The sequence below is a fragment of the Chiloscyllium plagiosum genome, unplaced genomic scaffold (assembly GCF_037043375.1).
Source record: "Chiloscyllium plagiosum isolate Xiang-an unplaced genomic scaffold, Cpla_swu_hap1 HiC_scaffold_31, whole genome shotgun sequence".
Classification (NCBI taxonomy): Eukaryota; Metazoa; Chordata; class Chondrichthyes; order Orectolobiformes; family Hemiscylliidae; genus Chiloscyllium; species Chiloscyllium plagiosum.
Window position 1 is genome coordinate 62,980,147 of NW_028270169.1, and position 26,215 is coordinate 63,006,361.

General features: G+C 42.7%; 1 protein-coding gene across 6 annotated transcripts in view; it reads right to left on the reverse strand.

The window, feature by feature from the left end:
- Nucleotides 1-26,215, reverse strand: part of LOC122564179 (protein CASP-like) — a 632,323-nt gene that overhangs the window by 468,085 nt on the left and 138,023 nt on the right. For all 6 annotated transcript variants that reach the window (XM_043718862.2, XM_087977575.1, XM_087977578.1 and 3 more), the window contains exon 2: nt 17,134-17,244. In XM_043718862.2, the coding sequence (XP_043574797.1) occupies nt 17,134-17,244 (111 nt within the window). The remainder of the gene's footprint in view (nt 1-17,133; nt 17,245-26,215) is intronic.

The window sequence follows — 26,215 nt, forward strand, 5'->3', positions numbered from 1 at the left end:
ACCTTGTTGAAGCGCTGGAATCCATATGCTGCAGGTTGCCCCACAATGCCATTAGGAAGGGAATTCCAGAATGTTGACCCAATGACAGTAAAAGAACGGCAATATATTTCCAAGTCAGGATGGTGAGTGGTTTGGAGGGGAACTTGCAGGCGTAGGTATTCCCATGAATCTGCTGCACATGCTATTCTAGATCTAAGTGGTTGCGCGTTTGGGAGGTGCAGTCTAAAGACCTTTCTGGATTTCTGCAGTGCATCTTATAGATAGTACACATCGCTGCTACTGAGCATTAGTGTTGGAGGGGATGCTTGTGGATGTGATTCCAATCAAGCAAGCTACTTTGACCTGAATGGTGTCAAGCTTCTTAAGCGGTGGCACTGCACCCATTGAGGCAAGTGGACAGTATTCCTTCACATTCCTGACTTGTTCTTTATACATGGTGGACAAGGTTTGAGGAGTCAGGAGGTGAGTTATTCGCTGTAGTATACCTGTTCTTGTCGTCAGTGTTTATGTAGCAAGTCCAGTCGAGTTTCTGATCAGTGGTAACCCCAAGGATACTGATAGTCGGGGATTCAGTGATTCGTAACACCATTGATTGTCATGGGGCGGTGGTTAAATAATCTCTTAATGGACATTTGTGTGGTATGAATATCGGAGATAGTGAGGACTGCAGATGCTGGAGAGTCGGGGTGGATAAAAAGCTGGAAAAGCACAGCAGGTCAGGCAGCATCAGAGGAGAAGGGCAGTCGATGCTTCAAATCAGAACCTTTAATCAGGACTGGGGAGGGAAAGAGGGCTGAGAAAGAAGTAGAAGGAGGGGATGGGGCTGGGGGAATGGCGTTGGGAATGTGATAGGTGGATGCAGGTAGGTGGTGGCTGGAATTGGTCAGTGGGAAGGCTGGAGTGGATGGGTGGGAAGGAAGATGGACAGGTCAGGTCAGGTCAGGTTAAGGGGGCTGGATGGAAAAGGAGGGCTGGGCCTGGGATGAGGTGGTGGGTTGGATAGATTTGGAAGCTGGTGAATTGTGACAAGGGCACTTGCCACTTGCCAGTCCAAGGCTGGATACTATCCACATCTTGCTGCAATTCACTAACGACTACTTCAGTATCTGAGAAGTCATGAATGGTGCTGAACATTGTGAATATTCCAACTTCTGACTTTATAATAGGGGAAGGTCGTTAACTCCTGAAGAAACATTCTGGAGCTGTGATGACTGACCTCCAACAAGCACAGGAAGAGGTGGGTACTGCAGATGCTGGAGATTAGAGTCAAGATTAGAGTGGTGCTGGAAACACAGCAGGTCAGGCAGCATCCGAGGAGCAGGAAAATCGACATTTCGGGCAAAAGCCCTTCATGAAGGAATGAAGGACTTCCTGATGAAGGTGTTTCTCCAGCACCACTCTAATCTCTTCCAACAACCACAACCACCTTATGATATGCCAGCTATCACACCAGTGGAGAGTTTGCTCCCCATACAAATCCCCATATAGTTTCATTAGAGCTTCTTGATACCAAACTTGGTCGAATGTAGCCTTGATGTCACTCTTACCTCACCCAGGAACCCAAACTGATTGCTGAGCAGGTACTGCTTGATAGCAATGTTAATAACACCTCCATAACTTTACTGATGATCAAGAGTTGACTGATGGGACAATAATTGGCTGGGTTGGATTTGTCCTGCGTTTTGTGTAAAAGATATACCTGGGCAATTTTTCACATTGTTGAGTATATGCCAGCATGGTAGCGGAACTGGAGAAGGTTGACTAGGGGAGTGATGAGTTCTGGGGCATAAATCTTAAGTACTATTGCCAGAATGTTGTCAGTGCCCATAGCCTTTGCAGCATTTCTTCATATCAAGTGGAGTGAATTAAATTGGCTGAAGACTGGAATGCTGGGAACCACTGGAGGCGGCTGAGATAGGCCATGTACATGGCAATTCTGGCTGAACATTGCTGCAAATGCTTCAGTCTTACCTTTTTACACTGAAGTGTTGGGCTCTTCCATCGGGGAGTGTGGGAGATTTGTGGAACCTCTTCCTCGTATGAGTTGTTTAATTGTCCACTACCATTCACAACCAGATGTACTAAGACTGTAGAGCTTAAATCTGATCTATTGGTGGTGGACTTTCCTGCTCCCAATCGATCCAACCATACCCCTCCACTGATACACTCAATTTGATTGGTGGAACCGGTCCTCACCCTCAACAGCTTCTCCTTTGAACCCTCCCACTTCCTTCAGACGAAAAGGGTAGCCATGAGCACCCAGCTATGCCTGTCTCTTCATCGGGTACATGGAACAGTCCATCTTCTGCAGTTACACTGGCACTATTCCCCACTTTTTCCTCCGTTACATTGATAACTATATCAGCGTCACCTCATGCTCCCACAAGGAGGATGATCAGTTCATCAACTTCACAAATACCTTCCACTCTGATCTCAAGTTCACCTGGACCGTCTCAGACACCTCCCTCTCCTTCCTAGACCTCTCCATCTCCGACAACCAGCTCAACACAGACATCTACTTCAAACCCATCGACTCCCACAGCTATCTGGACTACACCTCCTCCCAGCCACCCTGTAAAAATGTTATCCCTTACTTGCAATTCCACTGCCGTATCTGGTGCCAGGAGAAGCTATTCCGCTCCAGGATATCCCAGATGGCCTCCTATTTCAAGGACTGCAATTTCCGCTCGCACTTGGTCAACAATGCCCGCCAGCGCATCTCCTCCACTTCTTGCACCTCTGCCCTTGAACCCCACCTCTCCAACCACAGCAAGAATAGATCCACCCTGGTTCTCCCCTTCTACCCACTAATCTTTGGACACAGCACATTATCCTCCACCATTTCTGCCACCTGCAATCAAACCACCAGAGGGATATATTTCTCTCCCCACCCTGATCAGCATTCTGCAGAGACCATCACTCCCTCGTTAGGTCCACACCACCCCCACTTCCCTTGCCGCCACAGGAGGTATAAAACCTGTGCCCATACCTCCCCCCTCACCTCCGTCCAGATCCCAAAGGATACTTCCGCATCTAATAGAGATTTTCCTCAACTTCCAAACAGCTCATCTACTGTGTCCGTTGCTCTCGATATCGTCTCCTCTACATTGGAGAGGCAGGACGCCAACTTGAGGAACGTTTCAGAGAACATCTCCAGGACACACGGCTAACTCACCGCCCTGTGGCCAACCACTACAACACCCCCTCCCACTCTGCCAGGGACATGTAAGTTCTGGGCCTCTTCCATTGCCAAATCCAAGCCTGGAGGATGAACGCCTCATCTCCCACCTTGGGACCTTCCAACCACATTGCAGGTGGCAGAAATGGTGGAGGATAATGTGCTGTGTCCAAAGATTAGTGGGTAGAAGGGGAGAACCAGGGTGGATCTATTCTTGCTGTGGTTGGAGAGGTGGGGTTCAAGGGCAGAGGTGCAAGAAGTGGAGGAGATGCGCTGGCGGGCATTGTTGACCAAGTGCGAGCGGAAATGTTGTTTTCACCAGTTTCCTCAACTCTCCACCCCATCCAATCCCAGATCCAACCCTCTAACTCAATACCACCCTCTTGAACTGTCCAATCTGTCCATCTTCCTTCCCACCTATCCGCTCCACCCTCCCCTCCGACCTATCACCATCACCTCCACCTCCATCTACCTATCGCCTTCCCAGCTACCTTCCCCCCAGCCCCATCCCAACCCCCCCTATTTCTCTCTCAGCCCCCTTCTTCCTCCCACATTCCAGATGAAGGGCCCAAAATATTGATTCTCCTGTCCCTCGGATGATGCCTGACTTGCTGTGCTTTTCCAGTACCACACTTTTCAACTCTGCTTTCTTCGCTCTGTCTATTATTTGCTGTTTGGCACAGTTTTCCTGCTTGGTAGCTTCATTAGTTTGACGCCTCATTTTTAGGTATGCCTAGTGCTGCTCCTGACATGTCTTCCTATACTCTCCACTGAACTAGGGTTGATTCCCTGGTTTATGGCAATGGTTCAGTAAATGATATGCCAGGCCATGTGGTTGCAGATTGTGCTGGAGTATAATTCTGCTGCTGCTGATGGCACTCAGCGCATCATGGGTGGCCAGATTGGAGTTGTTAAATCTTTCTGAAGCATGGTGATAGTAACACACAACACAATGAAAGGTAGTCTCAATGTGAAGTTGGGACTTTGTCTCCACAAGAATTGTACTGTGTTCACTCTTACCAATATTGTCATGGACAGATGCATCTGCAACTAGCAGATTGGTAAGGATGTGATTGTGTGATTTTAGTTCATGTTCGTTATCACACCATCTGCTGCAGACCTAGTCTAGCATCTATGTCCTTTAGGACCTAACCAGATTGATCAGTACTGTTGCTGCCAAGCCACTGTTTAAGGTCGACCTTAAAATCCCCCACTCAGAGTACATTTTGTCAACTTCAGTGTGCTTGTTCAACATGGAGGGAGTATGGATTGGTCATCTGAGGAAGGGTGGTATGTGGTAATCAGCAAGTTTTCTTCCCCATGTTTAACCTGAAGTCATGAGACCCAGCGTCAATGTTGCAGACTGTATTCTACCGTGCCGCCACCGCTGCTGGATCTGTCCTGCCAGTGGGACAGGACATATCCAGGGATGGTGATGGTGGTGTCTGGGACAGTATGTGTCTGGGACACTCTATGCAAAGTATGATTCTGTAAGAATGACTACGTCAGACTGTTGCTTAACTAGTCTGAGAGACAGTTCTCCCAATTTTGGCACCAGCCCCCAGATTTTAGGAAGGAGGAATTTGCAGTGTTGAAAGGCTGTTTCTGTGCCAGTATCTAGATCTTTTCCAGTATCTAGGTCGATGCCAGATGATCTATCCAGTTTCATTTCTTTGTAGTGACTGATTCAACTGCATTAGCAAGAGTTAACAGATCAGGTGAGGATGGCAGATTTCCTTTCTTGAAGTGAGCCAGAGCAGTTTTTCAGACAATCAATAATGGTTTCATGGTCATCAGCAGATTATTAGGAAGAGATTTTTTTATTAAATTTAAATTCCACCATCACACCCTGGCCCCAGAACATTAGCTGATTTTCTGGATTAATAGCCTAGCGATAATACCATTAGGCCAAGCCGCCCCTAAATGAAATGGTGCAAGAACGTACATTTTAGATTCCAGGGCCATTGGAACAGATTCTGAGGGAGGTGGGACCAATATATGGATAAGTTGGGGACCTTGGGGACCAGAACTGAAGTTCTGTGGGAGATTTACAAATGCAATTGATAAGGATTTAAACTAAAATGGCAGGGGGATGTGAACCTCTAAAGGGAGACAGATTCGGAAAGGAAATGGGGAAACAGCACAAAAACAAAAGACAGAATAAGAAATAATAAAAGTAATAGGCAGAGAATTCAGGGGCAAGAATCCAACAGGACCAGTGAAATATAATGTGAACAGGACAAAGAATGTTAAAAAGGTAAGCCTAAAAAGGACTTTGTTTTAATGCGTGGAACATTCACAATAAACTGGATGAATTTCTTACACAAATAGATATAAACTCATACTACATAATTGAGATTATAGTAACATGGCTCCAGGGTGACCAGGGATGGCAACTCAATATTCAGAAAGGAAAGGATGTAGATTTGCTCGCTTAGCTGAAAAGTTCATTTTCAGACGTTTCGTCGCCATACTAGGTAACATCTTCAGTGAGCCTCCGAATGAAGCACTGGTGGTGTAGCCCGCTTTCTATTTACGTGTTTGGATTTCCTTGGGTCGGTGATACCATTTCCTGTGTTGACATCATTTTCCATGGTGATGTCATTTCTTGTTCTTTTTCTCAGGGGTGGTAAATGGGATCCAAGTCAATGTGTTTGTTGATAGGGTTCCGGTTGGAATGCCATGCTTCTAGGAATTCACGAGTATCCTTACATTCAGATAAGTAAGGACACCTCTTCGACTGGGACAACACATCCATCCTAGGACAAACCAAACAGAGACACGCACAAGAATTCCTAAAAGCATGGCATTCTAATCGGAACTCTATCAACAAACACATTGACCTAGATCCCATTTACCACCCTCTGAGAAAAAGAACAGGCAATGGCATCATGAATAGAAATGACATTACCAACCCAAGGAAACCCAAATACACAAATAGAAAGCGGGCTACATCACCAGTGCTTCGTCCAGATGCTCACTGAAGATGTTACCTAGTATGGTGACGAAACATCTGAAAACGAACCTTCCAACTAAGCGAGCAAACCTAGATCCAGAAGCTCAACCTGAGCTACAAATCATCTCAAAACTCACTACCTGAAGGGACAGTGAGAAAAGTTAAAGGAGGTGGAGTAGCATTACTGGTTAAAGAGTAAATTAATCCAATAGTCAGGAATGTGTGTGGATAGTGCTTAGAAACATCACTGGCTAAAAATGATAATGGGCTGTGTTAAGTTTTTTTTTCCCCTGAGGTCCTTACACACTTGATGCAACTGCAAACGCCAACTTCTGTGAACAACAACCAAATTTTATTAAGCACCGGGACATCCAATTTCCTGCAGGTCAGCAGAGCAAGTTAATTCTTTAATATCACAGCTGAATATAGACTCCCAAATTGTAGTGGAAATATTGAGGAAGGCATTCAAACAGGAAATTAGAGGTGCAGGCAATAAAGCTATAGCTACAATTATGGCAACTTTAATCTGCATATAGGTTGGGAAAATCAAATGAGTAAGAGTTTGATAGAGGAGGAATTTCTCAGTGAGTATGGGATGGTTTTCCTAATCAATACATTGAGGAACCAACTAGAGAACAGGCCACCCTAAACTGGGTATTGTGCAATGAGAAAGGAATAATCGAGTTATGCAAGACGTCATGGGGAAGACTGACCATATTATAACAGGTCATCATTAAAATCATGAGTGTCATGCTTATTTCTCAGACTAAGGTCCTGAATTTAAATAAAGGAAACTACAATGGCTTGAGGCATGAGCTGGCTGTGATAAATTAAGGAACGTTATTTAAAGGGATGATAGTGGATATGTGGTGGCAAACTTTTAAAGAAAGCACGGAAGAACTGCAACAATTATTCATTCCATCAGCCACAAAGATAAAAAGGGAAAGGTGGTTTCAACATGGCTAACAAAGGAAATTAATGCTTATATTAGATCCAACAAAGGTGCATAAAAATTGGCCAGAAAATGCTGTGGACCTGAGGACTTTAAGCATTTTAAATTTCAACAACCGGGGACAAAAGCATTGATTAGGATGAGAGTATTTCAGTATGAGAATGAGCTCGTGGGGAACATAGAAACTTATTGTAAAAACATTCTACAGGGATGTGAAAAGAAAAAGATTAGTGAAGACAAATGTAGATCCCTCATTGCCAGAAATGGGTAGTTACAATCAGGAATAAAGAAGGACAAATTAAATACATACTTGGCTCTGTTTTCACAAACATGGACACAAATAATGTCCCAAAAATGTTGGAGAATACCAGTCTAGTGCAATCTTGCGCTATACAAAACCACACTATAGAAAATCAGTATTAGTAGGAAAATGGTGCTGGGGAAACTGACGGGATTAAAGATTGATAAATCCCAGGCCTACATCCCAGAGCACTTAACTAAGTGGTCCTGGAAATGGTGGATTGCCAGTTGTCTTTCAAGATTCAAAAAGAGACTCTGGAATAGTTCTTATGAATTAGAGGGTAGCTAATGAAACCACATTATTTAAGAGAGGTGGTCAAGAGAAAACGGAATTATGGACTAAAAGCACGACATTGGTAGGAGGGAAAATGCTAGACTCTATCATCAAGCATTCAACAGATTACTTGGAAAACAACGTGGACAGACTCAGCATGAATTTATGAAAGAGATATCATGCTCAACAAACATAATGAAATTTTGAGAGGGTGGAACTTGTAGAGTTGATAAAACAGAGCTATGAACCTGGATGCGGATTACTTGGACTTACAGACTTTCAATCGGATCCCACATAAGAGGTTAGCAAGTAAAGTTAAAGTGCATGGAATGGGGATACATACAGGTTGTTTTGCTATAATGTGACAATTGCGTTCGTCTGCAATCTTGCACTAAACAAAATTGCACTATGGAAAACCACTGTAGAAAATCACATTGTAGAAGATCAATATTCAGTGAAAAGTTCCCATTATTCAAACAGCATTCATAATTTGTCAATTGCGTTATAACCAATTTGCTTTGAACCAGAATGACCTGTAGTGTAACGAAATGGATACAGAACTGGTTGCCAGACAGGAAACAAAAGAGTAGAAATAAACGAGATTTTTCAGTGTGATAGGCAGTGACTAGTGGGGTACTGTGGGGATCAATGCTTGGACTCCACCAATTCACAATATATATTAATGGGTTAGATGAGGGAACTAAATGCAATGTCTCCAAGTTTGTTGACAATGCAAAGGTAGGTGGTACGGTGAACTTGAAGAGGATGTTGAAATGCTTCAGTGTGATTTGAGCAAGTTAATCAAGTGGGCAAATGCATAACAGATCAAGTATAACGTTGATTAATGTGAGGCTATCCGTGTTAATATCAAAAATAGAAAGGCACATTATTATCTGAATGACAACAGATTGGGAAAGAGGGAGGTACAACTAGACCTGATTGTCTCTGTACACCAGTCACTGAAACTAAGTATGCAGGTCCAGCAGACAGTGAAGAAAACAAATGGTATGTTGGCCTTCATAGTAAAGGTTTCAAGTGTACAGGAGCAGTGATGTCTTATGGTAATTGTTCAGGGCCTTGGCGAGATCACATCTGGAATATTGTGTACAATGTCAGTCATCTTATCTGTGGAAGGATTTTCTGGCTATGAAGAGAGTGCAACATAGGCTTGCTAGTTTGATTCCTAGGATAGCAGACGCATGGAATCCCTACAATTTGGAAGCAGGCCATTCAGCCCATCAAGTCGACACCAACCCTCTGAACGGCTTTTGCACGTAACGTCGATTTTCCTGCTCCTCCGATGCTGCCTGACCTGCTGTGCTTTTCCATCACCACTCTGATCTAAACTCTGGTTTCCAGCATCTGCAGTCCTCACTTTTGACTAGCATTCCACTCAAACCACCCTGTACCCTGCATTTCCCAGGGCATGCATATTCCTGGACACTATGGGCAATTTGGCACAGCCAATCCACCCAAATTGCACATCTTTGGACTGTGGAAGGAAACCGGAGCACTTGATGAAACCCATGCAGACGAGGAAAATGTGCCAACTCCACACAGACAGATGCCCGATGGTGGAACTGAATCCAGGTCCCTGGCACTGTGAGACAGCAGTGCTAACCACTGATTCACCATGCCACCCTGGCACAAAGACAGATTGAATCAGTTAGAAGTATACTCACTGCAGTTTAGAAAAACGAAGGGGAGATTTCACAGAAACATATAAAATCCAACATCTAAACAAGCTAAATGCACAAAGCCTGTTCCCAGTGACTGGGAAATGCAGAACCAGGAGTTACATAAGTTAAGGATATGGAGTAGGCCATTTAAGACTGGGATGAGGAGAAATATCTTCATCCACAGAGGGGCATGGATGGGTAAACAGGCAATGTCTTTTCCCTGGGGTGGGGGAGTCCAGAACTAGAGGACAGAGGTTTATGGTGAGAGGGTAAAGATTTAAAAGGATCCTAAGGGGCAACCTTTTCACGCAAAGGGTGGTGGTGTATGGATTGAGCTGCCACAGGAAGTGGTGGAGGCTGGTACAATTCCAATATTTTCTAATAGGACCTGAGGGGCAACGTTTCCTACAGAGGGTGGTACACATCTGGACGGTATATGAGTAGGAAGGGTTTAGAGCGACATAGGCCAAATGTGACAAGATTAATTTAGGATATCTGATCGGTATGGTCAGTTGGACTGAAGGGTCTGTTTCTGTGCTGTACATCTCTTTGACTCTACAGTGCAGTGAAATCTCTGCCATGGAAAGCAGTTAAGCCTAAATCATTGAATGTTTTCAGGATGGAGTTAGATATAGTTAAGGCGAAAGGGATCAAAGAGTATGGGGAGAAAGCAGGAACAGGGTGCTGAGTTGGATGATTGGTCATGATTATTTTGAATGGCAGAGGGCTGAAGAGCCTACTCCTAATTTCATTTTCTCTGACAAAGTAGCATTTTGCAATAGTATACTGACATATCTTCTTAGAATAAGTACTCAAAGTGACAAAAGAGTTTAAATCTGAAAATTTCTAATAGGACCTGAGGGGCAACGTTTCCTACAGAGGGTGGTACACATATGGAATGAGCTGCCAGAGGGAGTGGTAGAGGTGAATAAAATTACAACATTTAAAAGACATTTGGACAGATACATGGATATTAAATGTTTAGAGGGATATGGGCCAAATGCAGGCAAATAGGACTAGTTTAGTTTAGGAAAACTGGGTCAGAATGGATGAGTTCAGCCAAAAGGTCTGTTTCCATACTATGTTACTCAATAACTTTCAGAGTTGAAAGTGTTGCGCACAGACGAGATAAAATATTAGAAACTTCCTTCTATTGGATAAAGCCGAAATGTATGGGCGTAATCTTAAGTGGAGCTTGTTCCAGAGTTTGAGTCAATTAGGAACTAAATCAAGAATCACCCCTTACAAAGGAGTGTGAAAATCTGGTATTCTCTCTCTCAGTGTTAACGAAAATCTTATGACCAAAACTGACAAGATTTGTTAGGCAACCGTAACAGCAACTACAGAACAGATAAATGGAGTTTCATTTAGATCACTCATGTTCTAGATGAAGAGTGAAACAACATCAAAGGGCTGAGTGGCCTGCTTCTATGCATAAATTCAAAGCATTTGCTTGAAATGCACACAGGTTAATTCCACTAATATGGTAGAAGAATCTTTTTTACATCCGAGATTAATATTTCAACAGATCAAAAGAAAGATAGTTGTACTTAGATGGAAATCTGCTACAGTACTTTACAATGCTATTGTCAAGAGAACTCAGAGGATTCAGTGAAATTTGTAATGTGGTAATTTGCAGTCTCCAGGCAATAGTCTTCTAGTCTTTTTGTGGTGACTCTCACTATTCATTATTGTTTGATAAACTGGTTGTAGCTTTAGCAGGTGATTTAAGCTCATTTTTTAAATAATCAAAAGGATATTCTGGGAACAGCTGGATTCCAAAGAATAAGCTCCAAGACCTGCCATGCCAATTTAAACACTTCTAATATTAATGTGACAATGTATTATAAAATACAAATATAAATCATTACAGAAAGCTTTTAGATGAAAAAAAAGTTAGATTTATTACGTTTTTGAAGACAAGGCTGAGTAAAAGCAGACTGCAACGGTCCCAGTTTTCTATCATCACTCCAGCTAATCCTCAGGCAGAAAAATATTTCTTGAAAACTCAAACATCTTACAGTAAAGCTTAATATGCTCCAGGGACCTTCCAAACTTTTTCATTGTATTAATACAAACAAAAGCTAAATCAAGAACTTTTCTTTTCAGCGACAACAAGAATTTAAACTAAAAAATCATGAATGAGCAGCACAGCTCATACCCCAGTAATCAGAGATAAAACCGTCCAGACACTGCTTCAAACTACATTGGCAAATTTACGCTTCAAGATAATCTTCAACATAACATGCCACACCATTACTAATTTTCTTAAGTGCCATCAAAAATAAATTACACGTAGATAGCCCCTTTAATATCAGAAAACCTAATTTGATGTAAACATAGAACAAAAAAAAAGTGCTGAACCAAAAAAAAGGCTAACCACAAGTTGAGTGGTTTCTCAAACTGAATTTATAAGAGCACAGGGAGGTGGAGGACGTTTCAGGACACAGGACCTCAAATATAACTCAAAGGCTCATGGTGAGCTGAAGAGAGCTAGGGATGCACAAGAGACTAAGAGTTAAAAAATAAAATCCTCAAATAATGAAGACTACCTTCAACACCATATCTGGTTGCTAATTTTTTATTCTCTGCATCGCTGCAGCAATCAACAATAAAACTAATTCCATCTCGGGCCACACCTAATCTTCCTATTAATAGGTCAATTGTATTGAAGTTTTCAAGCTGCCAATTCATGCAAAGTCATGTGTCCAACCGCAACAATGATATGTATGAAAGTGGGTGAAACAGGAATTAATATTTTAATAGTGGGGTAGTACAGTATCAGAAGAAGTTCCCCCACACCAGAAGGGAAAATGTGTCCTGATCTACTGCTTGGGTCACAGTAGAAGGAATTGAAAAATGTGGTGCTGGAAAAACACAGCAGGCCAGGCTGCATCCGAGGAGCAGGAGAATCGACGTTTCGGGCATAAGCCCTTCTTCAGGAATGATGCTGGTGTGCCAAGCGGGCTGAGATAAAAGATAGGGGGGAGGGCTGGGAATACGATAGGTGAAGGAGGTGAGGGTGAGGGTGAGGGTAATAGGCCGGAAAGGGGGTGGGGGCGGAGAGGTCGGGAAGAAGATTGCAGGTCAAGAGGGCGGTGCTGAATCCAAGGGTTGGGACTGAGATAAGGTGGGGGAAAGGGGAAATGAGGAAGCTGGAGAAATCTACATTTATCCAGTGTGGTTGGAGGGTTCCTAGGCGGAAGACGAGGCGCTCTTCCTCCAGGTGTCGTGTGACCAGGGTCTGGCGATGGAGAAGGCCAAGGACCTGCATGTCATTAGTGGAGTGGGAGGGGGAGCTAAAGTTTTCAGCCACAGGGCGGTTGAGTTGGTTGGTGCGGGTGTCCCAGAGGAGACCACATCGGGTGCAGCGGATGCAGTAAATGATGTGTGTGGAGGTGCAGGTAAATTTGCGACGGATATAGAAGGAACCCAGGTCTCTGGCGCTGTGAGGCAGCAGTGCTAACCACTGTGCCACCGTGCCGCCCACCAATTACATGGTAATTCCTTCGAGATACTGTCACATTTATCACACAGTATTGATGTTTGCTGTGGAATGGTAAATAGTTGGAAATTGAAGCGCCTGAAACTAATCCACTGAATTACCAGAAGTTTGAGATCAGTTCTTGAATACATTTTAATCCACATAATTACTGAGATATTAGGCAGCAATCAAAGTTACAAATGCTTTTCAATTAACTGGCTTATATATCATCTATTTGCTACAAAATAAAATCAGTTTAATGATTTACTATTAGTCCAATTATTTCAAACAAGCAGAGAATGCTTGAGAAACTCAACATGTCTGGCAGAGCTTGCGGAGAGAGAAAAAGAGAGTTGCCATTTTGAATTCAAATCACAATAGATTCATACCACTCAAAATGTTAATTCTGTTTCACCCTCTACAGACATTGCCAGAGCCACTGAGTTTCTCCAGAATTGTGTTTGTTTCAGATTTTCAGTAATTGCAGTATTTTGCTTTTACTACAATCATTTCACTCATTACTGAGATGCTTTCAGCGAATCTAATCACAGAGAAGAGTTGGAATAGTTTTAAACAGGGCACTGAATGCTTCAGAGAGAACAACAAAAATCTGGAACAGAGCACAAAATAAAAGAAAGTTCAGGTGCCGCTGAATGCTATGTCACCAAAGCTTCAACTATTTTAAATAACATCACCACAACAGATTAATTGCAAATTGATTGCTACATTTGCTGCCATAATAGTGACTGCAATGCAAAAGCAATCAATTGAGTCTGATGAACTTTAGGACATCCAAGGACCTGCAATACAATTGAATGGAAGCCCTTTCAATTTCAAAATGATTGCAGTCATCAAATTATTTCTTGTTTTCATGTATACTGCCTATAGTTATGATATTAAAAATCACACAACACCAGGTTATAGTCCAACAGGTTTATTCAGAAGTACTAGCTTTCAGAGTGCTGCTCCTTCATCAGATAACTAGTTGCCTGATGAAGGAGTGGCACTCCAAAACCTAGTACTTCCAAATAAACCTGTTGGACTATAACCTGGCGTTGTAATTTTTAACTTTATCCACCCCAGTCCAACATCAGCACCTCCACATTATAGTTATGATATAACACTAAAACTTTGCATCAAGATGTAATCTAATACTTGCTTGGTTCTGTAGGTGATTGTGCTCAGTTGGATGATAACTGTTGCCACACCTGTTACCCATGATGATGTCAACAAAAAAACAACTAATTCAACCTTCATAACTATAGATTTAAATTGAACTGCGATGTTTTGACTGCTTTTTAGTTAACTAAAGGGATGGGGGGAAAGAGTAATTAAGAATATCAACTTTCTTAATGTTAGTGCTGTTATTTAATTCCATATCAAGTTCAACACAGGAATTATTCTTATTACTAACACAGCACTGTTACTTTGATCAAGAAATGTCACGATTTCATATACCATAGACACCATATTATTGCAATTTAAAAGCTTATGAAACAAATTTGAATTTGGCTTTGTACTGTAAGTAACGTAAATGACACAGAACTTTGCATTCCTCATGCACACTCCTTCACTTACAATAATAAGCAAAGTTCTGCAGTGGAAATACTTTCCCTGAAAAGCCTACCAACTGATTCTAGGTGGACCTTCTCTTTTCCATGTTCTATATAACTTCCATCTATACAATATCTTTCTAAATATAACTTCTTTCAAATTCACCTCCTAATTCACTGCATGCATCCAATTGCAATTATGGGCAGCACAGTGGCTCAGCAGTTAGCAATGCTGCCTCACAGTACCAGGTGGGTTCAATTCCAGCCTTGGGCGACTGTCTGTGTTGCGTTTGTACATTCTCCCAGTGTGTGTGTGGATTTCCTCCAGGTGCTCCGCTTCCTCCCACAATCCAAAGATGTGCAGGTTAGGTGAATTGGCTATGCTAAGTTGCCCAGTGTTCAGGGATGTGTAGTTCAGGTGCATTAGTCAGGGGTAAATGTACAGTAATAGGGTAGGGAAATGGGTCTGGATGAGTTACTCTTCAGAAAGTCAGTGTGAACATATTGAGCCAAATGGCCTGCTTCCATACCGTTGGGATTCTATGATTCTATAGCATCTTTCCATTTATTTTCTAATTCTCCTCCATCCACCCTATTTAATCTTTGGTATTGCTTTCCATTCACTGACTTTCATTCTATCTCAACTGATATAATATTACCTCTTCACCCTAACCACAAAACATCACCCTATTCGGTGTCTCATCAGTTATTTAATATTTGTTAATCATGTTTCTGCTGGTATTTAGATGCTGATAAACTACCAAACTAAGGCAAATCTTGTCTAAATCAGGCCTTCATCAACAAAGGATTTACAAAAGCTGATGTTCTAGTCTAGCTAAACATTCACATGCAATTCAATCTCTTAGAACAGTACACAGCTTGGCAAATCATATTTTACAAGAAAATGACTGATTTATCTGAATACCCTGCTGAGTAAGAGGTGGAGGTTGGCTGCGAGTTAACTGTATTTAGTCTCAATAACTGGGGAATATTTTGTGCCAGGATCAGGAATTCTACATAATAAAAATTAAATGAGATGTAGTTTGAAGTGGAATTCTGTACATGCATAAAGCTCATGTTTTCTTATTTTTCTACCATAATCACAACCAAACCATATTCTCATACTTTGCTTAGTATCTAATTTTGAAATAGTTTCCTCTATAATCACAATTTAAAGGCTGGTAAACTGCTATTCAGTGAATGCTGATATACATGGATGTCACAGCTTTGCTATTCTTCCACTACTTACATCACTACAATTATATTTCCAACGTTGGGCATTTCTGAAGACTTCAATCCGAAGTGGGTTTTATTTTCTTGGGACTTATTTTACTCACTTCAGGTCATTGACATTCCCATCTGCATGTAAATGGGCACCAGTAGCTTTAAGTCTTGGTTAAATATAAGCTTTGTTTCAGTCATACCCATTACTCCTTATCTCGCTCCCTTCTACCTCTGACAATCTTTCCTGGACGCAGCCTAAGAGTCTGGTTGTAATATGGCCAATAAAGAAGGACTACTTGGGCAGAATATTGCAGCTTACAAAATCTAACAGCAGGATTTGTTTAGTACACAGTGGTAATAATGCACTGATGATATAGCTGGAAGGGCACAGATGCATTCATACAATAATCATCTCAGCAGTGGTGTTGTACAGAACAGAAAAAGTATGGTGTGCCCGCTTCACTAGATAATTACTTGGAAGAAGTTAAGTCAACAATAGCTTACATTTTTATCATGAGCTAGAACCTCCCCAAATATTTGATCACAAATTTAGGTTTTAAGAAGAATCTTAATGGAAATAGGGTAACAGGGTCAAGGGTTCAAAACCTAGCAAGACATGACTGTCATTGGCAATGCAGAAGGGTGATTTGAATTGAGGGTGTACAACAGGCCAAAACTGAAAGAATATAAAGCTTTCAAATTCACAGTGGAACAATTCATATTTATATTATGACTTTCTTGTAACATGTTGTCATTACAGATCTGCATTTGCCCCATTGGTCAGAAATGGCATCCATTCCATGGAAGATTCCAGTATGAACGAAGTTTATGAAACTATCTTACAATGTGCTCTTCCCAACTCTCCTTTCTACCGAAGATGGTTCAGTTAGTAAATTCACATCTTAATGTGACATTACACCACATAAATCACAATGGTCAGTTTGTGCTACAATTAGCACTTCTAGAAAAACAGTGAGCAAACATTAGCCAGCATTCCAGATTTTTCAAACTATACAGACAAAAAGTAATTCACGTGGATACCACTAATAAACATGAGCTGAACTGTAATATTCAATCTCTTTCCAAACTCCCAAACCATAAATGCTTGAGCAAAGTACCAGGGGCCAGTGAAACTGCAATTCATCTTAACACAATGCTTTCAAGAAAGGAGCAAACATTCATTGCTTGAAAACAAGAAGTCACCTGCCACTTGCTGTAGTTTTAAACAAAAGAACTTGTAAATGCCTGTGCCCAAGGACTGAAAACTAAATGCAACTGATGACAGGACAAAAGAAACTGATGAATGTAACGGGTAAACAATCCTCAAAGGAGCTGGTACACTAACATTTTCACATGGGATTTCCAGGCTTCAATTATGCTACAGCACCAATAAAGTTTACATTTCTGGTAAAAAGTAACTGATGGCAGCAGCAAGATTTCAATAAGTTTGCCATTTCTAAGTCAGACCTGGTAACCAGAGCATTAATTCACTCACTTTCAAACAACAACCTGCAAAGCCTTTCCTTTACCTACCTCTGGTGTGTTCTTCTTAAATTCTCGACTTTCGTCAATAAGTCGTTTTCTGGATTGTTCACTTTCATCCTGTCGATTGGCCAACACAGTAGCAGTGGCATCAAGTTCTCTCTGCACAAATGTAAAAAAAAAATGAAATCATGAAATGGAACTGGCACTGGTTTAGGAAGAGGTTCTGGGTAGGTCCAACAACTAGACATATTTTGGAAAAGGAAAGCACTTAAGTACAAAACAACTCAGACCATAAAGCCAATCCTGATTTATACTGAGAATTAGCTCATCGCAGCAGGGTGTTTGTAGAAGCAAATTTGCAAATCTTGCCCTGGGCTAAGAAAGGGGAAGTCAGTCAGCATTTCTAGTCCAGATCCAAGGAGTTCTATGAAAATTGCACATGTCTGAATATTGGTGAGGGTAGAATGAGCTTTGTCGTTAAACTTGCTAAAACACATATCTTAGGGTACGATCCAACATCAGGACTGGACATGAGTGACATATCTCTGGGTTATCTATATATATGATACCACAGCACAGCTTGAGTCTTTACCCTCAGAGACAATGGTAATAAGTCAGAAAATAAAGAAGAAATGCGCACAAAATACAGAAGATTTAACAAGTACAATAAAGGATGGCAAACACTTCTGCTGACCTCTTTCTACACCTAATGTATAATGCATTTCCATCAGAAAATTATTTAAACTATTTGGAGAAGCAGTAGTTATCACTTGCTGAAAAAATGTGTAGTATTGTATGAAAATAAAACAAGACCTACATGATTAAAATCTGCATGGCGATAAATGGAGTTTGGAGTACAAGCATTGATTTTCTGCAATTAAACTGCTATTTTAACAGAAACAAGGGAAATATCCCAAAGTACTGGAACAGTGAAGGATTCTATCTGATCTTCTGAATGAAACGTATGATATTTAACAAGGTCTGAACCGATCACCCACTGGTAACGTGACAACAGTAAAGGTCAATTCCTGAGCAAAAACAGAAAACAGAGAACTGCAAGGGGTGAGACAAAGAATGTTAGTGGGGAGGTATAAATTGTGAAGAGAATAAAGAGAATAAAAACCAGAGAAGTAGCACAAGAGCAAAGAGAAGCAAAACAGTTGATGTTAGAAGAAAAGACATTAGGAGAAAAACAAATCGGAAACACGAATAACAAATGAAGTAGAAGGAGCTCTTGATGAAAATAGGCTCCACATGACAAGTGCTTGTTAAATCTGCTCCTATGGGTCATTATTGTTTGTTCCTCACTCATACAATTTTCATTAACTGATGTTTCTCTATTTTTGTTTACTGACATCACAATATTTGAGCATACATTTCTCAGCATGCTTTAAAACCTGCTAAAATAGTTGCAAATTCATATGCTGCACTCAGCAAAAAAATCACCAAAATGTCAGACATTGAGAGACAGTGAGTATAAGTAAAGCCAAATAGAATTCAGTTTCTGGTATTATAAGGGCACCAAACAATTTAGCTACTTCAAGAAGAAATCTTTATGGGGTATGTGGAACAATCCTGTTCCAATTTTACACTGGGACCCTCCTATAACTCTTTTCTCATACATCGATGACTGCTTCGGTGCCGCTTCATGCTCCCACCAGGAACTTCATTCATTTTGCCTCTAATTTCCACCCCTCTATAACTTTCACATCAATCATTCCCGACACTTCACTTCTTTTTCTTGACATTTGTCTCAATTTCAGGGATTAAACTGTCCACTAATATCCACTACAAAGCCAGTGACTCCCACAGCTACCTTCACTACAGCTCATCACACCCTATATACTGCAAGGACTCCATCCCATTCTCCCAGTTCCTCTGCCTATGTTGCATCTGTTCAGATAATGCCACCTTCCAAACAGCACTGCTGACATGCCTTGCTTCTTCCAAGACCATGGTTTCCCACTCAATGTGGTTAACAGGACTCTCAATCGCATTCAACTGATCACATGTGCTTCCACTCTTGCCCCTTCCCATCACGAACAACAGTGTGAACGGGTTCCCCTCATCCTCACTTTTCATCCCACCAGCCTCCACATTCAAAGGATCATTCACCACCATTTCAGACAACTTCAGCAGAACGCCACCACCAAACACATCATCCCCTCACTCACCCATCTGCATTTCACAGGAATCGTTCCTTCTGGGACACGCTAGTCCATTCCACAATAACCAACACGACCAGCCTCTCTCCACGGCACCTGCCCATGTAACCACGAAGGTCCAACACCTAGCCATTCACATCCTCCCTGCTCACCATGCATGGGCCTAAACGGTCTTTCAAGATGAAATAGCATTTTACTTGTACCTCCTCCAATCTTGTGTATTATATTCACTGCACCTTATGGGGGCTACTCTACATTAGAGAAACCAAACGCAGACTGGGTAACTGCTTTGCAAACCACCTCCAGATTGTGCGCAAGCTGGATCCCGACCTACTGGTAGCCAGTCATTTTAACAAAGTCTCCTGGTCACATGCCCACATCCGTCCTCAGTACACTGCAGTGTTCCAGCGAATCACAGCGCAAATTAGAACAAAAACTTTGCATTTTCAGACTGGGCACTTTACAGCCTTCTGGATTTAATATTGAGTTTAAAATCTTTAAATTGCGAGCCATTTTTTCCCTAACTTTTAGCTTACCATGTCATGTCCTCCCCTCCACCAATCTCAGTTACTGTTCTTTCAAGTCTGGCAGGAGACACACCATTGTTCAGTCATTCTCACATTCCAATCACTTAATCTGAAATATTAACATCTCTTCTCCACCAGCACCCTAGCCCCACTACCCTCTCCCCCCCCCCCAAACTATAGTATAAATGCTGTTCCTGAAGATTCCTGAAGAAGGGCTTATGCCCGAAACGTCGATTCTCCTGTTCCTTGGATGCTGCCTGACCTGCTGCACTTTTCCAGCAACACATTTTCAGCTCTGATCTCCAGCATCTGCAGTCCTCACTTTCTCCTAAATGCTGTCCCCCCCCCCCACACTTCACTTCAGCTCTGATGAAGGGTCATTAAGACTCAAAACATTAGCTTGCTGTCTCACCTGCTGTGATCTCCAACATTTGTCAAGAAAAGATGCAATCTCCTGTATTGAGGCCAAATTAAGTTGAAAATATGCTTATTAATTAAATAACTTGAAGGATCAAATATTTCCTGGTTAATATTTCCAAGGTGAAAAATCTAAATTTTCCAGGATGCTAAAGTTCACAAAGTGGCTTCGCAATGCATTTATTTCAACACTTTCAAAACCTAAAGCTGATTCAATAAATCATCCATAAGCTAGCAATGTTTCACATTTTAACAAACTACACAGGATTTTTTTTTGTCAAACTTGACAAGAAGAATGACTGTCTCCCTTTTTTTGGGAAACAGACTCTGATACCGCCCGGTTCTACCTCCTTCCCAAGATCCACAAGCCTGACCACCCTGGCCGACCCATTGTCTCAGCATGCTCCTGCCCCACTTAACTCATCTCTACCTACACTGTCCTATCCCTCCTAGTCCAGGAACTCCCCACATACGTTCAAGACACCACCCACGCCCTCCACCTCCTCCAAGACTTCCGTTTCCCCGGCCCCCAACGCCTCATCTTCACCATGGAGATCCAATCCCTCTACACCTTCATCCGCCATGACCAGGGCCTTTAAGCCCTCCGTTTCTTCCTCTCCCGACGTCCCCAACAGTACCCTTCCACTGACACTCTCATTCGTTTGGCCGAACTGGTCCTCACCCTTAACAATTTCTCCTTCGAATCCTCCCACTTCCTACAGACCAAAGGGGTAGCCATGGGCACCCGCATGGGCCCCAGCTACGCCTGTCTCTTTGTTGGCTACGTAGAACAGTCCATCTTCCGTAGTTACACCGGCACCACTCCCCACCTCTTCCTCCGCTACATTGATGACTGCATTGGCGCCACCTCAAGCTCCCGCGAGGAGGCTGAGCAATTCATCAACTTCACCAACACATTCCACCCTGACCTTAAAATTTACCTGAACCATCTCTGACACCTCCCTCTCCTTCCTGGACTCTCCATCTCCATTAATGACGACCGACTTGACACCGACATTTTTTACAAACCCACCGACTCCCACAGCTACCTGGATTACACCTCTTCCCACCCTACCTCCTGCAAAAATGCCATCCCGTATTCCCAATTCCTCCGCCTCCGCTGTATCTGCTCCCAGGAGGACCAGTTCCACACAGAACACACCAGATGGCCTTCTTCTATAGAGACTGCAATTTCCCTTTCCACGTAGTTAAAGATGCCCCCCAATGCATCTCGTCCACATCCCGCACCTCTGCCCTCAGACCCCACCCCTCTAACCGTAACAAGGACAGAACCCCCCTGGTGCTCACCTTCCACCCTACCAACCTTCGCATAAACCAAATCATCAGACGACATTTCCACCACCTCCAAACAGACCCCACCACCAGGGATATATTTCCCTCCCCACCCCCCCCCCAACAACCCACCCTCCCATCCTGGCACCTTCCCCTGCCACCATAGGAATTGCAAAACCTGCGCCCACACCTCCTCCCTCACCTCCATCCAAGACCCCAAAGGAGCCTTCCACATCCATCAAAGTTTTACCTGCACATCCACCAATGTCATTTATTGTATCAGTTGCTCCCGATGTGGTCTCCTCTACATTGGGGAGACTGGACGCCTCCTAGCAGAGCGCTTTAGGGAACATCACCGGGACACCCGTACCAATCAACCACACCGCCCTGTGGTCCAACATTTCAACTCACCTTCCCACTCTGCCGAGGACATGGAGGTCCTGGGCCTCCTTCACTGCTGCTCCCTCACCACCCGATGCCTGGAGGAAGAACGCCTCATTTTCCGCCTCAGAACACTTCAACCCCAGGGCATCAATGTGGACTTCACCAGTTTCCTCATTTCCCCTTCCCCCAACTCACCCCAGTTCCAAACTTCCAGCTCAGCACTGTCCCCATGACCTGTCCTACCTGCCTATCTTCCATTCCACCTACCCACTCCACCCTCCTCCCTGACCTATCACCTTCATCCCCAACCCCATTCATCTATTGTACTCTATGCTACTTTCTCCCCAACCCCACCCTCTTCTCATTTATCTCTCCACCCTTCAGGTACTCTGCCTGTATTCCTGATGAAGAGCTTTTGCCCGAAACATCGATTTTCCTGCTCCTCGGATGCTGCCTGAACTGCTGTGCTTTTCCAGCACCACTCTAGTCCAGAATCTGGTTTCCAGCATCTGCAGTCATTGTTTTTACCTATTTATTGAATGTGGTCTTTCAGTGCATCATGTCCAGGTTGGGCAACAATGAAAGGACTTCACTAATCCAATTTTCCAACTCTTGGCTCATAGACCTGAAGGCTATGACAATGCAAGTAAATATCTAAACACTGCTTAAATATTACAAGAATTTCTGACCTCATCATCCTTTCAGGCAGCAAATTCCAGATGCCCACCCACTTCAACCTTCTCTGCTCCAAGAAAAACAATCCTGGTTTATCCAATCTTTCTTTGTAGCTCAGACTCTCCAGTCCATGCAGAACTGTGATAAATCTCATCTGCACCCTTTATAGTGCAATTACATCCTCTCTATAATGTGGAGATCAGAACTTCATACAGTACTCTAGCTGTGGTCTTGTTAACATCACTGTTCTTGAACTCCTCAGCTAAAAGGCAAGTATTCCAAAAGCCTTCTTCACCATTTTTCCACCTAATCTGATACATTCAAGGTTTGGTGGATATACACACCAAAGGGCCCTCTGAATCTTCAGTATTTTCCAGGTCTCCAATTATTCATATTGCTATTACTTGTTAGCACCGTCCACTTCCCAAAATACATTACATCTGTTGTTAACTGTGTTTTTGTTCTTGCTGGTGTCCATCTCTGAGAAACAACACTTAATACATAGATGATGATACAGCAGACACAGAGCTCTATAAAACCACAATTCATTTATTAAGTACTTAAACAAATAACACATACTTTTAACTACTGGAGACATCTCAATCACTGTCTTTCACCACCCTGATTTCTGTAACTAAACCCAAAGGTTATTAGCCGGGAGAGTTTGCAGCTGGCCAGGCTGAAAGCTTGCTTGATGTCTTGACTATGCCTACTGCAACATTAGTCTTCAAAGTGTTGTTGAACAAAGGGATTTCTTCAGGCTTTTTATACACAAGTCTCTATGCCAAGTCCATGTCTTACCTGAATTATATGTGCCCATGACTAATCTTTAATGTTTTGTCCAACTGTCCGCCTTCTTTGGATTTATCCGTACATGTGAGTAATCTCAAATTATATACTTTATCTGATAGAGCCAGCAATTACTTTCCTGTTATCTTCAGCCTTGTCCAAGATTGCACCTTTCTTAAATAGTGGATTGGGATTAAATTTAATAGGCAAAGTGCCACTTTGCTTTTGATCATATGGGCTCTTACTTTCTTGATCAGTTTGCAATGAGTGACCTTATTGGAAGTTTTGTTAAAGTCCAAAGAGATCACATGACATGCATTAACCTCATTAACACACGAGAGTGTCTCCTCAAAAAGTTCATCAAATTTGTCAAACACGTTTTAAGTGTGGCCTTGCTGTAAGTCTGCAGTTGAGAGTAGAGTGGGTTCTTTCTTGATTATATGTTTTATTGAGATATGTCTCTTGATTAAACTTAAAAATATAAGCCATAAGCATTAAGTTAGCCTGGAGCAGCATTTTGTAGAGGAATAAGACGGTGCTATTTTCCGGGTCTTCAGATTGGAAAAAGGAAAAGTGGCCTTTAGCAGAGTGATATGCTCTTCTTGTCGGATGTGGGAGTTTAGGGAGAGTTTACATATTACAGATCGAATGGATCAGCTGGAGCAACAGTTAAAGGCAATGAGGAATTTAAAAGAGCAAGGGCGTGTGATGGAAGGCAGTTACAGGAAGGGAGAAAAGCTGCAGTCACATAGATGGGTTAACGCCACGAAAGGTAAGAGAGGTAAAGTAGTTAGTGCAGGGGTCTTCTGTGGCTAGCCTCATTTCAAACAGGTATGCTGTTTTGGAAAATGTCGGGAGTGATGGATTCTCAGGGGAATGCAGCACAAACAGCCAAGTTTTGGTACTGAGACTGACTCTAATGCAATGAGGGGTACGTCAGGTTCCAAAAGATAGATTGTGTTAGGGGACTCTCTAGGCAGAGGCCAGCAGCAAAAAAATCAGAATGGTATGTTTATCTCCCTGGTGCCAGGATCAAGGATGCCTCAGAGAGGGTGCAGAATGTTCTCAAGAGAGAAGAGGGACCAGCAGGAGGTCACTGTACACATTGGAACCAATGACAAAGGAAGGGAAAAGGATGAGATTCTGAGGAGGGAGTATAGAGAGTTAGGCAGGAATTTAAGAAGGAGGTCCTTGTAGATAGTAATATCTGGATTACACCCAGTGCTACGAGCTGGTGAGGTAGGAATAGGAGGATAGAGCAGATGAATGCATGGCTGAGGAGCTGGTGGATGGGAGGAGGATTCACATTTTAGGATCATTGGAGACCCAGGGAGATAGTGAGGAAAGTGATCAATCGGAGACTAGTACAATTGAGAAAAGAAGCTAGTCAAACAGTCAGAGTAGGCAGTGACAAAGCAGAGAACAAGATAGAACTCAAGCGACTGACTGTTTGGAGTTTGCACATTCTCCCCGTGTCTGCGTGGGTTTCCTCCGGGTGCTCCAGTTTCCTCCCACAGTCCAAAGATGTGCAGGTTAGGTGAATTGGCTATGCTAAATTGCCCGTAGTGTTAGGTGAAGGTGGAAATGTAGGGGAATGGGTTGCGCTTCGGCGGGTTGGTGTGGACTTGTTAGGCCGAAGGGCCTGTTTCCACACTGTAAGTAATCTAATAAAGTAAAAGTAATCTAATCAAAGTAATCTAATCAACTGATAAATTTAACTGCATTTATTTCAATGCAAGAGGCCTAACAGGGAAGGCAGATGAATTCAGGGCATGGTTAGGAATATGAGAGTGTGGTATCATAGCAATTACATAAACATGGCTCAGAGATGGACAGGACTGGCAGCTTAATGTTCCAGGATATAAATGCAACAAGAAGCCAAGAAAAGGAAGCAAGAGAGGAAGGGGAGCATTAAGCAGAATGCAAAGGGTTTTTACAAATCCATTAAGGACAAAAGGGTAACTGGGGAGAGAATAGGGCCCCTCAAAGATCTGCAAGGCAGCCTTTGCGTGGAGCCACAAAAATGGGGGAGATACTAAACGAGTATTTTGCATCAGTATTTACTGTGGAAAAGGACATGGAAGATATAGCATGTAGGGAACTAGATGGTGACAGCTTGCAAAATGTCCATATTACAGGGGAGGAAGTACTGGATGTCATGAAACGCAAATAGGTGAATAAATCCCCAGGACCTGATCAGGTGTACCCAAGAACGCTGTGAGAACCTAGGGAAATGATTATGGGCTCTTTGCTGAGATATTTGTATCATCGATAGTTACAGGTGAGCTGCCAGAAGACTGGAGGTTGGCTAACGTGGTGCCACTATTCAAGAAAGGTGGTAAGGACAAGCCAGGGATCTATAGACCAGTAAGCCTGACCTCGGTGGTGGGCAAGTTGTTGGAGGGAATCCTGAGGGACAGAATGTACATGTATTTGGAAAGGCAAGGATTGATTAGGGATAGTCAACATGGCTTTGTGCATTGGAAATCATGTCTCACAAACTTGATTGAGTTTTTTCAAGTAAAAAAGAGGATTGATGAGGGCAGAGCAGTAGATGTGATCTATATGGTGTTCGACAAGGTTCCCTATGGGAACTAGTTAGCAAGGTTAGATCTCATGGCATACAGGGATACATTTGGATAGCCATTTGGATACAGAACAGGCTGAAAGGTAGAAGACAGAGGGTGGTGGTGGAGGGTTGTTTTTCAGACTGGAGGCCTGTGACCAGTGAAGTGCCGCAACGATTGATGCTGTGTGCGCTACTTTTCATCATTTACATGAATGATTTGGATGTGAGCATAAGAGGTATAGTTAGTCAGTTTGTGGATGACACCGAAATTGGAGGTGTAGTGGAGAGAGAAGAAGGTTACCTCGGATTAC